The 12,747-nt window shown below is 39.1% G+C and overlaps 1 protein-coding gene across 1 annotated transcript in view; it reads right to left on the bottom strand.

The window, feature by feature from the left end:
* Nucleotides 1–992: 992 nt before the first annotated feature.
* Nucleotides 993–12,747, bottom strand: part of ZBTB40 (zinc finger and BTB domain containing 40) — a 345,823-nt gene continuing 334,068 nt past the window's right edge. Inside the window, exon 18 of the mRNA XM_085608585.1 lies at nucleotides 993–5,106. Within this exon, the coding sequence (XP_085464711.1) occupies nucleotides 4,912–5,106 (195 nt within the window). The 3' untranslated portion in view covers nucleotides 993–4,911. The remainder of the gene's footprint in view (nucleotides 5,107–12,747) is intronic.

The raw sequence follows: 12,747 nt of genomic DNA, 5'->3' as shown, positions 1-12,747 counted from the left end.
CTAATCTCACCAACTCATTGAAGTGTTGGAGATGTGGGAACAACGAGGGAGATACGCTGCCCCCTTTGCAGCCCTGTGAATCTTTACAACACTTCTGTCAAGAGAATCTCAGGTGATATTATTTTAGACTTCTCCGCTGCACTGATCTTCCTAAACGATATGCTAGACCTCCAGACTTAACTGGACATATGAAAAGACTGATAGGCACATCATTGGCTGTAGAAAAAGTGTGGATCCTGTGAAAATGGAAGCAATGTTACCACCCATGCTGACTGGTTACAAGTTGTGGCATCTGCTGCCTTGCATGAGAGATTAATTTTTCGATTAGCTGACCAAATCTAGTTGTATGACTATCTGGACCCCTTTTCTGTCACTCCTGTTGTGATAACTGGTTCCTAACTTCCAAGTGTGCCTCAGGTTGTACTCTCCAATAAGACTGGAACCCTATATACTTCCTATTTTCTTAATAGTTTACCAGGTTTAGTGTAAAAATCCCACAGCCTCCTAACTGGAGGTCCCTGTTACACCTTTTATTAGAGAATGCAGACTTTATTTTAATAACTCTCTCACTTTAAAATTATGTGTGGTGCTACTTTGTATTAGTTTTAATACTACACCAATGATCACATGCTTACTTTATTGTTCTTGTATTGGACATAGGTTCTGGTATAATTATTTCCTGGTTTCTTTTTTCTGGAAGTGTATCTGTGATGTTCCTGACATATAGTAATAAAGAAATAATGATGAAGAGTTGCATCAAAAGAAGAAAGTCGGCTGCCACTTTTCCTAGAATGCAATTGCTGATGATCTAAACAGAAATCTAGAATTAATTCCTTTAAATACTGAACTAAAAGACATGGTTTTGCTTCTATGAAAGAGAAGATAACAATAGCTTGTTTTTTTATGTGAAAAACATGTGAACTAATTTCTGGACAAAATACAGCATCTTTAGAAACATGTACTTTTTGCAAAAATAGACAAACAACTTGGGATTTCAGTAAATCAAAAATATATTTTTCACATAAAAATTTCACTTTGATTTTTATTTTCAGCTTCATGTATATAGCTTTTCCATCATTTCAAACTTGATGAAGCTAATTCAACATTATAATGCATGATTCGACATTGGTAATGATCCTTCTGTTATACTATCCATACAACATTTCTTCCGACAATCATCTGCTTTCCTCTATACTTTTCTACATTTCTTGTATCCATTTTCATTTTCTTCTTTTGAATACCAGCTGTTGAAAAACAATACTGAGAACAATTAATGTAAAGTGTGCGTTTGTGAAATAAGTTTTAACAGTTCCTCTCCTGGTTCATCACATAAGGGATCTTTTTTGGTAAGCACTGAATGTAGACAGAGTTTGCCAAAGCCAAAAATGTGTGTTATCAAATTGACTTGAAAATGTTGTTTCCCTTTAACTCAACATTTCTAGAAGAAAATACGCCTTGAAGTACAAAAGGTATCCCACAATGGTTATCGCACATCACAGTCAGTTGTTATTGAGAGCTTTTGTCAACCCAAGGGGGCAAGCGGCTGTTATCGATTACTCCTAATGCGGGGAGAGCTGAGAAACTAATAGTGGATAATGTTGGAAATATCCAGAGATGTGACTGCCAACTGTGATAATTTCAGGAAACATGGCAGTTCTCAGCTACAACCTCATACTTTGTCGCTTCTACAAGGACATTCAGAAGTACTTGTGTATAAAGATCAAAAGTGCTAGCCTTAAAGGTGGAAATAAATTGCAGAAATCAAAAGTGCTTCATTGTTTTCTTTGCTATCAAGGTGTAACCAGTAATTCATTAAAACCAAATTACACAGCATGTAATCAATTAAGGGTCAAAGTAATCTTTGCCCAAATCTTACTCGAGGATCAGCGTCTTTTCTTTAAAGAAGCTACAGAAATGCAGTGGGGCCTATGGCCAAGAATTCAGCATTACCATGTATGTCTCTTAACACTAGCACATCAACGTATATAAGCACTCGTGGCTTCAATATATTGCACAAAATAAGTTAATAGTGTAGTAATAGCTTTAGTCCTGGAGTGATCAGGATTGCCTAAAGGAGTTTATGAGTTTCATCCTACCGAATCTTTAGTGTAATTTTAGATTGTAACTTGTTATTAAAATAACATGCAACGGCTGTGCATTCTGTTATTCATAAACAGATTAGACAGGCTTGAGAGAGCTGATATCGGGACAAGAGCACCAATCTTGGCAAATTTTGTTTCATATATGTAACGTTGATTTTTTTCTCTAGTATACAATTCAGCTGCATATATGGTGCCATGTAGCAGAAGCCGGGTAAAGGCCGAGCCTATTCGAAGTTCTCTCTCTTTCGGTTACTTGTACAATCAGTGGCTTCCCAGAAAGTTCAATCAACAGATCAGAGACACTACGCAAGTGAGCTATTTGGTAAAGGTCTGGCATTTGAAAACAGGCATTTGGCACATTTTCTTTCTAATCCTTCACTCATTTAAAAAAACAAAAACAAAAAAAACAATAATGGCCAGTATATCTATATAGAATGTATTCTCACCTGAAATCATGTTGTATCAAAATCTTTTGAACAAAGCTGATTTGTTTAATTTTTTTAAGGAAAATTGTTTCTCTAATCCTTTACGTAACCAAGGTGTTATTTTATGTGGAAAAGCGAGGTCAAACTCTCAGTAAAAAAATGCTGTTCCCCACTTTTAGTGCCATCTTTGAGCCCTCGAAATAAGTTTAAATCAGGGGTCAACCACAGTTGGTTCATTCTTCACTTCAGTGTGCTTTTTTATACTGATCCTCAGATGAAAGTGTATCAGCTTTACAACAGGATAACAAAGCTCTACACTGATGCATTCCTTGTAATAGAGCGTGAGCAACTGCAGCTTGATAATCTGCCTTTTCCCTTAATGTTAAAACGAAGGGCTAGAAAGAACTGTGGTACACCTCAAATGCTGTGCCATAGAAATGTGGAAATTGGTTATCGCCACCACACTCAAATAACAAATAAACAAGGACAAACTGATAGAATGATAATGCAGTTTGCCATTAATATAATTTACTAGCCTTTCTAGAACATAAGTACCACATCTCCACAGCATGAGGGACTGTCTGTTAAGTCTTGTATCTAGTTTTTCTTTAATTACTTTTCATACGAGGCAGTGGAACTGCACTTACAAGAAGCCTTTGCCATACTATCTGTGGTACCGACATATTTCTGTCTTACACCATCTCGCACTCCCTATCTCTTAGGTCTGTGTTTCCCCTATATCTTTCTTGCTTTCACCTCGTATCTCCTGCTATAACCTTCGGTGCTGCCAACAAAGCACAAAGATTGACTATCCAGAATGCATTACTGCTATGTCAGCTAGCATAGTACCATGGCTTTGGGGCAGATAATTTTAATCACAGGTCTCCTCCTTCATCATCTCTTCTCCTATCCCTCCTTTCTTACCCCTTGCAGTAGGATAAGTACTTTGCAAGCAACCAGTATATGTATGTATACACACACACACACACACACAATTATGAACGATCTTTCACTATAAATCTGTCAAGTCTAGGGTTAATTCTTCACACATGCTATAGCTCACACTGGGCAAAGGTGGTATAATGATAGCCACAAATACAGAGTGGGGTTAGATTCAGATTCCCATCACAACCAGGGAAAATACGTGTTTTGTCAAAACCACTTTTTCGTTTCCTGTTGTATAGTAGGTCACTGAAGGCCTTGTGCAGTGTGCCATTATTTACAACACTTGCACTCTAGATAGGCATGTTCTGTATGAACATAACATTGGAACAATAAAGTCAACTTTAAAGTACTACAGTATCACTGTAGCCTCGACGAGAAACATTCAATTTCTGTTTCGCTGCAGTAAAGGCCATAGGGAAGATGACTATTGGTGCTTTGTAAAAGACAGCAATGGACATTCACCTGGTTTTAGACGGTTTTAGAGTATTCCACGACCCAATAATATATTTTTCTCTGCATGGGTTTTCGGATTCGCACTACCTTCTTAAGGGAAAGTCAACACTAATATCAGTAGTGCAAAACCAGAGAAATAAATAGAGGCCTCGGGAGTGCGAAAACAAATAATGGAGTGCCCAATTGGCATCTCAGATCTAAGCAAAATGTTCCGGCGACGAAAAAATATGTTTAGGATGGTTCGTTCAGGTAACAAAAATTAATTGTAATCACTTAAAAGGCGTTCCCTACAACCTTGAAAAAATAAATGTGCTCCCATATATTTTTAGGGTTTACCACTTTGCCACTACTTTCTTTTTTCCAGTTCTCTTGGTCTCCCACTTCGTCTCAACTGTTAAATTCAAATTCACGGTTTCCTTGTACACTCATGGTTCAAACTTTCTAGCGTAATATGTGATTCGAGCAAATTGTATATCATCTTAAGCCTTTAGGAACGCTTCTGATAATTTCTATTTCCTTTTTCTATTAAATTAGCTTATATTCTATCAAATTAACAGCTCCAGAAGGCCTTCAATGCGTACCAGCTGCTCCTTAGCCTATAATGACTTGCCCTTATATTGGCCTGTTTCTGCATTTGCCATCCACCTTTATTTAGTGTCCCTTTGGTAACTGGTTGGTGAGGTTTAAGTGACAACAAGCACATGCAACCATACACAATGTAAGTCGTACTCAACGGCACCTCTTTCATCAATTAGGTTAGTCGTTTTAAATATTGGTGCAAGCATAAAGTAAAACTGAAAAATTCCACTGTTCAATACAAGCATCCATGGAACATTGTCTTTAAATGCCGGGAGCAGGGTTTCTGTTCATGAAATGTTTTAGGCCACTGTAAGAAAAGAACGCTGTGGAATCAAGATCCTTTTCTTGTAAGTAGTGAGACAACTTCCACATACTGAGGTCTTAGGACTTGAAGTCTGCTCCAACCATCACTTGGTTTCCCCACAAATGAGGGTGACTGAGCCATCTAGCAAATCGTTCATGCTGACAGCCACAATCTTTGAGCCATTCTCGTTTGCTTGAGAACCTGGTACCGAAACAATAAGTTGTGGTGCAGTCATCTGAGACTCCTCCATGGTGACCACTTGCTCAGAAGAATCTAAATCGTCTGTGGTATGAATCACCTGAAAAATAATGAGAAAAAGACAGGCTGTAATTTAAATTACACATTTCAAAAAACGTGCACTGTGTTCCTTTAAACAAACAGTGCTAAAGACAGTTCTGCTAGACTTGGCATCAGAAAGCAGACATTGGTAGATAGATCACTGTGCATTTTTATTCCTGTTGGAATACAGCTATTTCTTACCAAAGAAATTGGCACTCTATATTGAAATGGACAGACCTGGGTCATGATTATGAGGGAGTCAAAAAACAGGGTGTGGCAAAACAGAACGCTTTAGGCCAGTGTCCTTGCACCGAAATCCAGCTACATCACATTGTTATGCCTGGAATAGGGAACAACAGGTAAATCTGGTTCCATTGACTAAAAATCAGTACGGAGATCCCCAGTTCAGCCACAATAACAAACTATTCCACTTGCCACTGATGGAGCATGATTATTTAAGATTGATTTTGCTTGGTCAAATCCTGCTCATTATTGTGTGAATTACTAACCGCACTTAAAAGAAAACCATGACTAACATTGTGTCTCGTTAAACATAGAGTTCTAAAACTGCATCGTAAAAGAATGCAGAAGGGTCACAAACTGGTGAAGCTGAGAGATTTATGACAGAGAGAGATTCTAATTAATGTGTCACAATAATAATGTGATGAATAATACAGTGATACTGATGGAGCAAGGATTCAAAAAAACGAAACTTGCTCGGAGCAATCCTCGTTCACATTTACTAACTGTTAAAACTATGAATGGAATAAAATTAATATGCATCAGACACCAATATGGGGAGAAAAGCTTTACGCATGCTTAAATTACTGTGAAATAAAAAGGCAACGCAACTAGAACTCGCTCTAATGTGTGGAAACGCTTTGTGCATGTGCGAACCAGAATTACGTAGTAATAACGTTACTAACTTGCTTTGAGAGAGAAAAAACTCTCACGTATGCACAAGAAGGACTAACACGTGGTCTTGAGGAACCACATGCCCGGCATCTGCTTGCTTGAATTTAAAAGGCTGCTATCGTTAATGCTTTGGCTCAGAAAATAACAATAACATGGGATAGAGTAGAAGTGGGTGGTGAACAGTGAGGATCATATGTTTAAGAAAATAACAATTGTTTTTGATTCTTTTATCAATGGTGTATGTTTGGGCCTAACATGATCATGACAATAAGAAAAATGGCGTCTGGATGACGAACGAGTTGCGCATGCCTAGTGAGCGATGTTTGTGACCCAATGACCGAATAATTGAACAGCGGCCAGATGCCGAGGACAGGCGACGTAGGAAAGTGGTGGTATGTATCCCTCATCTATGAACACTGTATTGAGATGTTAATAAAAGTTGCAATGATACATGCAAACGAATTAAAGTTATGAATGAGCTAAAGGGAGGGTTTGCAGAACAATAAGTAAGTTAATAAAATTAATATGTCAGCATGGTATGATGAAACTTCCTTTGGCCCGACCAATCATATGCAGCATTTCACTGATAGTTGCACCTTTAGAGGGTGGAACATATTGAATTAAAGACTATAACTAGAGTAACTTAGAGAGAGTAGGTGCTGCTAGATGGATGAGATGTCACAAGAGATGATGCAGGTCACATTGATGCTGAGAGAGAGAGGCGAGAGCTGCTGGAAGAAGAAGAGAGAGAGCAGACTGGGAAGATTCAGATCCAAATGAGAGCCTGATTAGATTTGAAGATTCCTGAAGAATATCGAGGAGGGAGAGAGTGTAAGAGAGGGAAGCGCTCTGGTGCATCGGGTTCTAGAAAGAAGTTTAGTAAGTATTTGTCCTGTCATGATCCTGTCCTATAGTCTTTGTCACCTGCTTCTAATTCAGGGGACCCCCACCAGCCCTTTGGCCAGAGGGTTGGTTTTCTAGATTTTATAATTAGGTAACTATTAGTCTATCTCGAAATTGCATATTTCTTTGCAAATGTAATTTGTCATGTACTCGCTGTCTCTCCACTATCCACTCTAATGCATTTTGTTGTCGAATGAGTTTGTGTTAATGATGGTTTGCTAAATTAAATATTTTTCTCTTATGCAAAGAATGAAGGTGTTTGCATTGTGAATTTGTACCTGGGAGCGTTCAATTTATGAATGAAATTTTAGATAAACTTATGAATTTTACCCAGAGTCTGTGGTTATTTCACTGCGATCTTTGAATTAGTTAGATAGCTGTTAATATCACCATCAACTAACTTAACTAATGGTCCATCAACCAGAGGAAAGAGTGTTGTTCAGTGAAAGATTAGTCAGTCACAAAATATGGTTATAAATTGTTTGAGATTACAGAAAGCTGACTAAACAGATCTAAGTGAATTATAAAACGTGACAAAAACAAACCCCCAGCGGATCTGCCAAGAAATGTGGATGAAAATATTTGGGTTAAACGTATAAGGGCCCTGTTGAATCCTTGGCCTTTCCGCTGGATCAATACGGTTTTAGTAAAAATGATTCAAGAAGATTTCTCCATTTGAAATGTGTTAACTATTTATTCTTAAAAGTGGACTAGAAACTGCGAAAAGAAATTGCCTGTTTATTAATGAAATAGGATTAGACTATGTTTATGCAAATAGTGAAATGATAGTTATATTAGATTATTATGCGTTTATGTTTTCTTCAAGAGTTTTAAAATTAACACGTTTTTTGGTTTTCCAGGTAGGCCTAAAAAATGTATTATGTTTTTTCCCTACAACAGGCTTTAGAGAAATGTATTTTGTCTTTCATTGTGTCCTTCAAAATAAGAATAAAATGCTTAGTTTGGTTTAGTTACAAATATAATCACTGACGTTTCCTTCTTACATTTTGAATATCCTCTCTCTATGAATATTTGTGTCAACTTTGTTGCAAGCCAACTCAGAAGCAAGATCATAGACATGTTGAGCTGCAAATGTATTTCCTACTTCCGAGGTGAAATAAATATTGTACTTTCTTAGAAAATGAGAAACAAAGAACAAGTGTATTACGTGTAGGTTCCGGATGATTTGGGCTGGAGAATGATCATTCCACGATCACACCATGGATCTTAACCAATAGAATTATGAAAACTGTGCAAGACGTTACATTTGTGAACATTTCGTGGTATGAAAACTTCATGGGAATAGTACATGTGCAGCTATTTACTTGCAATTCTTGGGAGTGACATGCTGTCGATCCAGACTCTGACTATCCTCAACTGAACTACCCTGATTTTCCCCTGCACTTCTTTGGTTGGTGAAATTAAGCAGGCTAAACCTTTCGGCTGAGGGGTTGACTACTTAGACTACTGCACGCTGTGCATTAGTTCACCTTTACGTTTCGGTTATCTAAAACTGAATTTTGGTTCATATTAGCTCTAAAATTGCATACTGTAATTGCAAGGCATTTTTTTTCGCTCTATCTCTCTCCTCATGCCGGTTATTTGATTTGATGTATTTTTACTTTGGACTGATATATATATATATATATATATATAGTGATTTTACTTGTATTTCAATTGATTATTCATATACTAAGATTCTAATGTGTTTTTGTGAATTGCCCATTCATATCGATGATTAGATAAAAGTGGCTAGATAACTATACTGAGTTTGTATACTTATTGATGGATATTGTTGAAAAGTTATTGTTATTGATGTTATATAGTCATTTTTTCATTACAGGTCCTCATGAGGGAATAGCTTTCATCTCGAATTATCTGAGTCCCTATAAGCTCTTGCAAAGATCTATCAGAGGACCTCATAAATTGTAAGTGGTTGTAGAGTTCTTATGTTGTGAATTACATTACTGAGATTAGAGTTTATGTCGCAGGTAAGCCGTATCTGAGCCCACAAAACAATGTCACAAACGCTTCCGCAAGATCACCACCATGTTAGGTTCTGTGCTCAGAACTCAGAGCAGGTGCCACCTTGACAACTTTGTCTAAGGTGGAACCTGGAACACATGGACGCCATGAACGACAGTTGCTGGCTGCTGCCTGTCCTGTCGGTCGCACGTAACTTGCTCTCAGAATAAATAAACACTGAAAGCTCTCCTGCTTCTGAGGACGTTTTACACCTGCTTTGAGAATGGGGTAAAAGGGACTGAAGGACTGCTGTGGTCCGAGAGGTAGATATGGAAGGCGTCTGGGGGGAGAGGAGAACGGGGCAGAGAAGAATGGAGCAAGGGATGGGGGAGCACACCATGCTCCCACAGATCCATACAAGCAGGGGGTACGCTGTACTGGTGCCTACAATCTGTGATTTCAGAGTCTGGATGTTTCCAAACAGTTAAATTGGCCCCAGTGTAACTACACCTAGAATGAGCACTGGGCCAACTGTGATCAGATACACCCATTTCTCCACTAAAAAATATACCTCGTCTTACTTATAATTGAAACCACAGTAGATACTTTGTACAATAATCAAGAGTGTGCACAATGTTTGCCCAATGGTGCACCTGCAATGAAAAGAAAATATGCTAAGATTACTTAAGATAACATTACCTATTTTAAAACTTCGAAAGATTATGAGGTTAAGTGCACCCACCAGGATTCAAACCTTGAGCTCCAAGTTTATCATACATAAATGCAATTCTCCATTAGTCTGTCTAGCTTTCCATCCAGTGGACATAGGACAGTTCACAGTCAGTTGGAAGTGGTGTGATCGGTATATAACCTTTCATGAAGCATTGGCCTGTTTAGGACTGTGGCTTATTTAATAAGCTCACTGTTTTTGCTGGATGAAATGACAATTGCCTGACCTCCTCAGTGTTTCACTAAAATCATATGGTCTGAAACATTCTAAGGGTTACATGCATCAAGGGAACCATTTGTGATTACCAAATAGCGAATTTTAAGGATTCGCTATTTGGTAATCGCAAATGCCTATGCATGAAGGATTCGCAAATAATCTTGCAAATCCTTAGCATTCTCTAATAACGACTCGCAAATTGCAAATTGCTATTAGGAAATGCATTCCCATTCATTCCTATGGGCCTACAGGCCTATGGGAATGCATTCGTAATATGCGATTACAAAATTGGTAATCGCAAATTGCGAATGCAAATCCAAGGGTGCCTGGGGGCCTAAGGCCCCCCTGAAGCACCCCCAAAAAAGGTAAGTTAAAACATACATAGCACCCGTAGCTCACTGAAAAATGCATTTTTGTGCATTTTTCCATGCAAGTACAAATTACCATCAACTTGAAGTTGATGGTAATTAGCGTTTCCTAAATGCACAGTCACATTTAGGAAATGCTACATGCATCTCTAATTTGGGAATCGCAAATTGCGATTACCCAAAATGCATTCGCAATTTAGGTAATCACAAAAAATTGTGATTACCTATACTGCGAATGCTAAAAGGTACATGATTCGTAAAAGGTATTTTTCCAGTCACAAACGGGCCGATTCTGCGAATCGGTCCGTTTTCGACCGATAAAATGCTTGATGCATGTGCCCCTGTCACTCAAAGAATAGGTAAGCCTTTCATTGTTCCATAGTCCAAGCCCTAAACAAGACCTCCACACACCAACCTTATTACTTTATGGGGTTTAATTTGTTATATTTTACCATCATTTTCTCTAGTTCAGGTATCAAGTTGTTGGCTTGTTAACGTTCTTTCAATGCTAGTTATCGGATAATATGGTTTGTTTCATGTGCATGCTGAAAGAGCTATTGGGATCTAAGTGGATTTTGTTCAGACCATCCAAAGTTATCTTTGAAAACGGTGGAACAATTGGCAGTTTTTTTAGTAATGTTGACGCTTAGTTATGCTAGGGCAATCACCTTCTGGGAGAATGATTTTCTCTTTTGCGGCAGTAGAACCAGTTGGCTTGGGGGCATGGTGGGATTAAGGGGGCAACTGGAAAATTAATAACTCTGTTGGGATTGGTATATTTAAAGGTAGCAGATATATCATGCATCATTACCTCTTTAATGTTTAAACTGCAAATATGTATTCCTTTTCATTCATCTATCACTTTCTAGTCATTCATTGTTTATAATGTACCTGCCATACTATGTATATATTAAGTCTTTAATACTCAATAACTTAGTTTGATGTTCCTTTATTGTTATGCATCATTTGTTACTAAAATATCTATAACTCAAATGTAATGCCTTAGTCTTAATTTATAGCCAGGATGCCTACTGGTCAGCAATGCCCCTGGATTCAAGCTAGCCTGGCTGAAGAAGGGTGACATACCCTGAAACCGATCCCAGGATGCTTGTTTCCAGTCCAGGGAGGACCTGGCCTCGCAGTTCCGTCTGGACTGTTCCCATGGGGCACAGGGTCAAGACTGATTTGCATATGGCTGGGTCCAAACTGGGGTGGCATAGTGGGCAAAAGAAGGATGTATTTAACCCAGATCTTTAGACTGGGGGAGAATGTTTGCATTGTCAGCATTCCGTCCATCATTTGTTTGCTGTACTACTGGTCAGCAAAGACATGCCTTTGCTGCTTCCGGTCATTTCAGATGCTCATCTCTGTAATGTGGATGTTATGTAACGGTTGGTTTGGTGTAAGGATCAAGAGTTAGGTTCAGTGGCGGCCGCCATTAAAAAAGGGCGAGGGGAGCGCAGGGGGTGGGAGTGAGTGGGAGATGGGGGTGGTAGGGTTAGTGATTAAAAAAAAAATCCCTGATGTCGCCGGCCACCTCCTGTGTCGCATCACTCCTGCTGGCCTCTTTCTGGGTCCCAGCAGCCCCTGGGACAAACTACCAGCCAATCCCTGTGCTGCAGAGCAGTGCAGGAATTGGTTTGAGCAGGCTTAAAAAATGCCCTGATCAGACCAGGGAGTTGGTGGGGGTTTCTCCAGGCCTGCTGCTGAATGCAGCCGGGATGGAGAAACCTAATTGCGCATGTGTGTTTTGGTTGGTCTGATACGGCTGGCCAAACACACGAGCACTTCGGAAGTGCACAAGCACTCCTCCTCCACCCGCCCATGCCCGCCCCTCCATGCACAAGCTGGCAAACGAAAAATAAAACGACGCTAGAGCATTGTTTAATTTTTCTTTAATGGATCTGTGCCAGTCAACGGGGCGATGCTCCTCCGCCATAGCGGAGGAGTTAGGCCTGGTTACATTGGAAGACATTCTGAACCGTAGTCAAATGCAATAAATTGAAAAACTGATTTCTAGGTTATGGTTTTGCACTAGATGACATGGAGCTATTAAGTGAAACGAGGTGTGCATGGGTATGGAAGTCCTCTCATAAGCAGCAACAGAAAATCCCATCCGCTGAACCTTATAAGGATCAGTATAATATAGGCATCTCCACTTGATATTAAGTTGGATATCAATACACTAAAGGCCTCTTTTGGAAAAAAAAAAGAAATAACATTCTTGTAAGCTGAGTTTTAACATGCACAGGAAATTGGAGGATTTATTTCCAGCCTGCAAATAGATGTTTAGAGGTGGGAGCAGCAAGTGGCATAAAAATGGCTAAGGTATGAACATAGAAAAGAGGTTTTGGGTCCAGATTCTAGGCTGTTTAGAGATTGAGATTCAGAAGGGCTTTATTTCTGGGGAGTGGCTGGAAAGGCTAGGGTCTTGAGAGGGTGTGGGACGTGACACTCAAATGGGGTGACACAAGGGATGGGGGAATTAATGGATAATTCTCACTGAATCAGGAGTTTTACTTTTCAGGCGAAGTGGCTTTCGGTGTGTTGGCTCAGCTATCAG

Source organism: Triturus cristatus, chromosome 1_2 (assembly GCF_964204655.1).
Source record: "Triturus cristatus chromosome 1_2, aTriCri1.1, whole genome shotgun sequence".
Lineage (NCBI taxonomy): Eukaryota > Metazoa > Chordata > Amphibia > Caudata > Salamandridae > Triturus > Triturus cristatus.
This window is presented reverse-complemented; position numbering and strand designations above follow the sequence as displayed.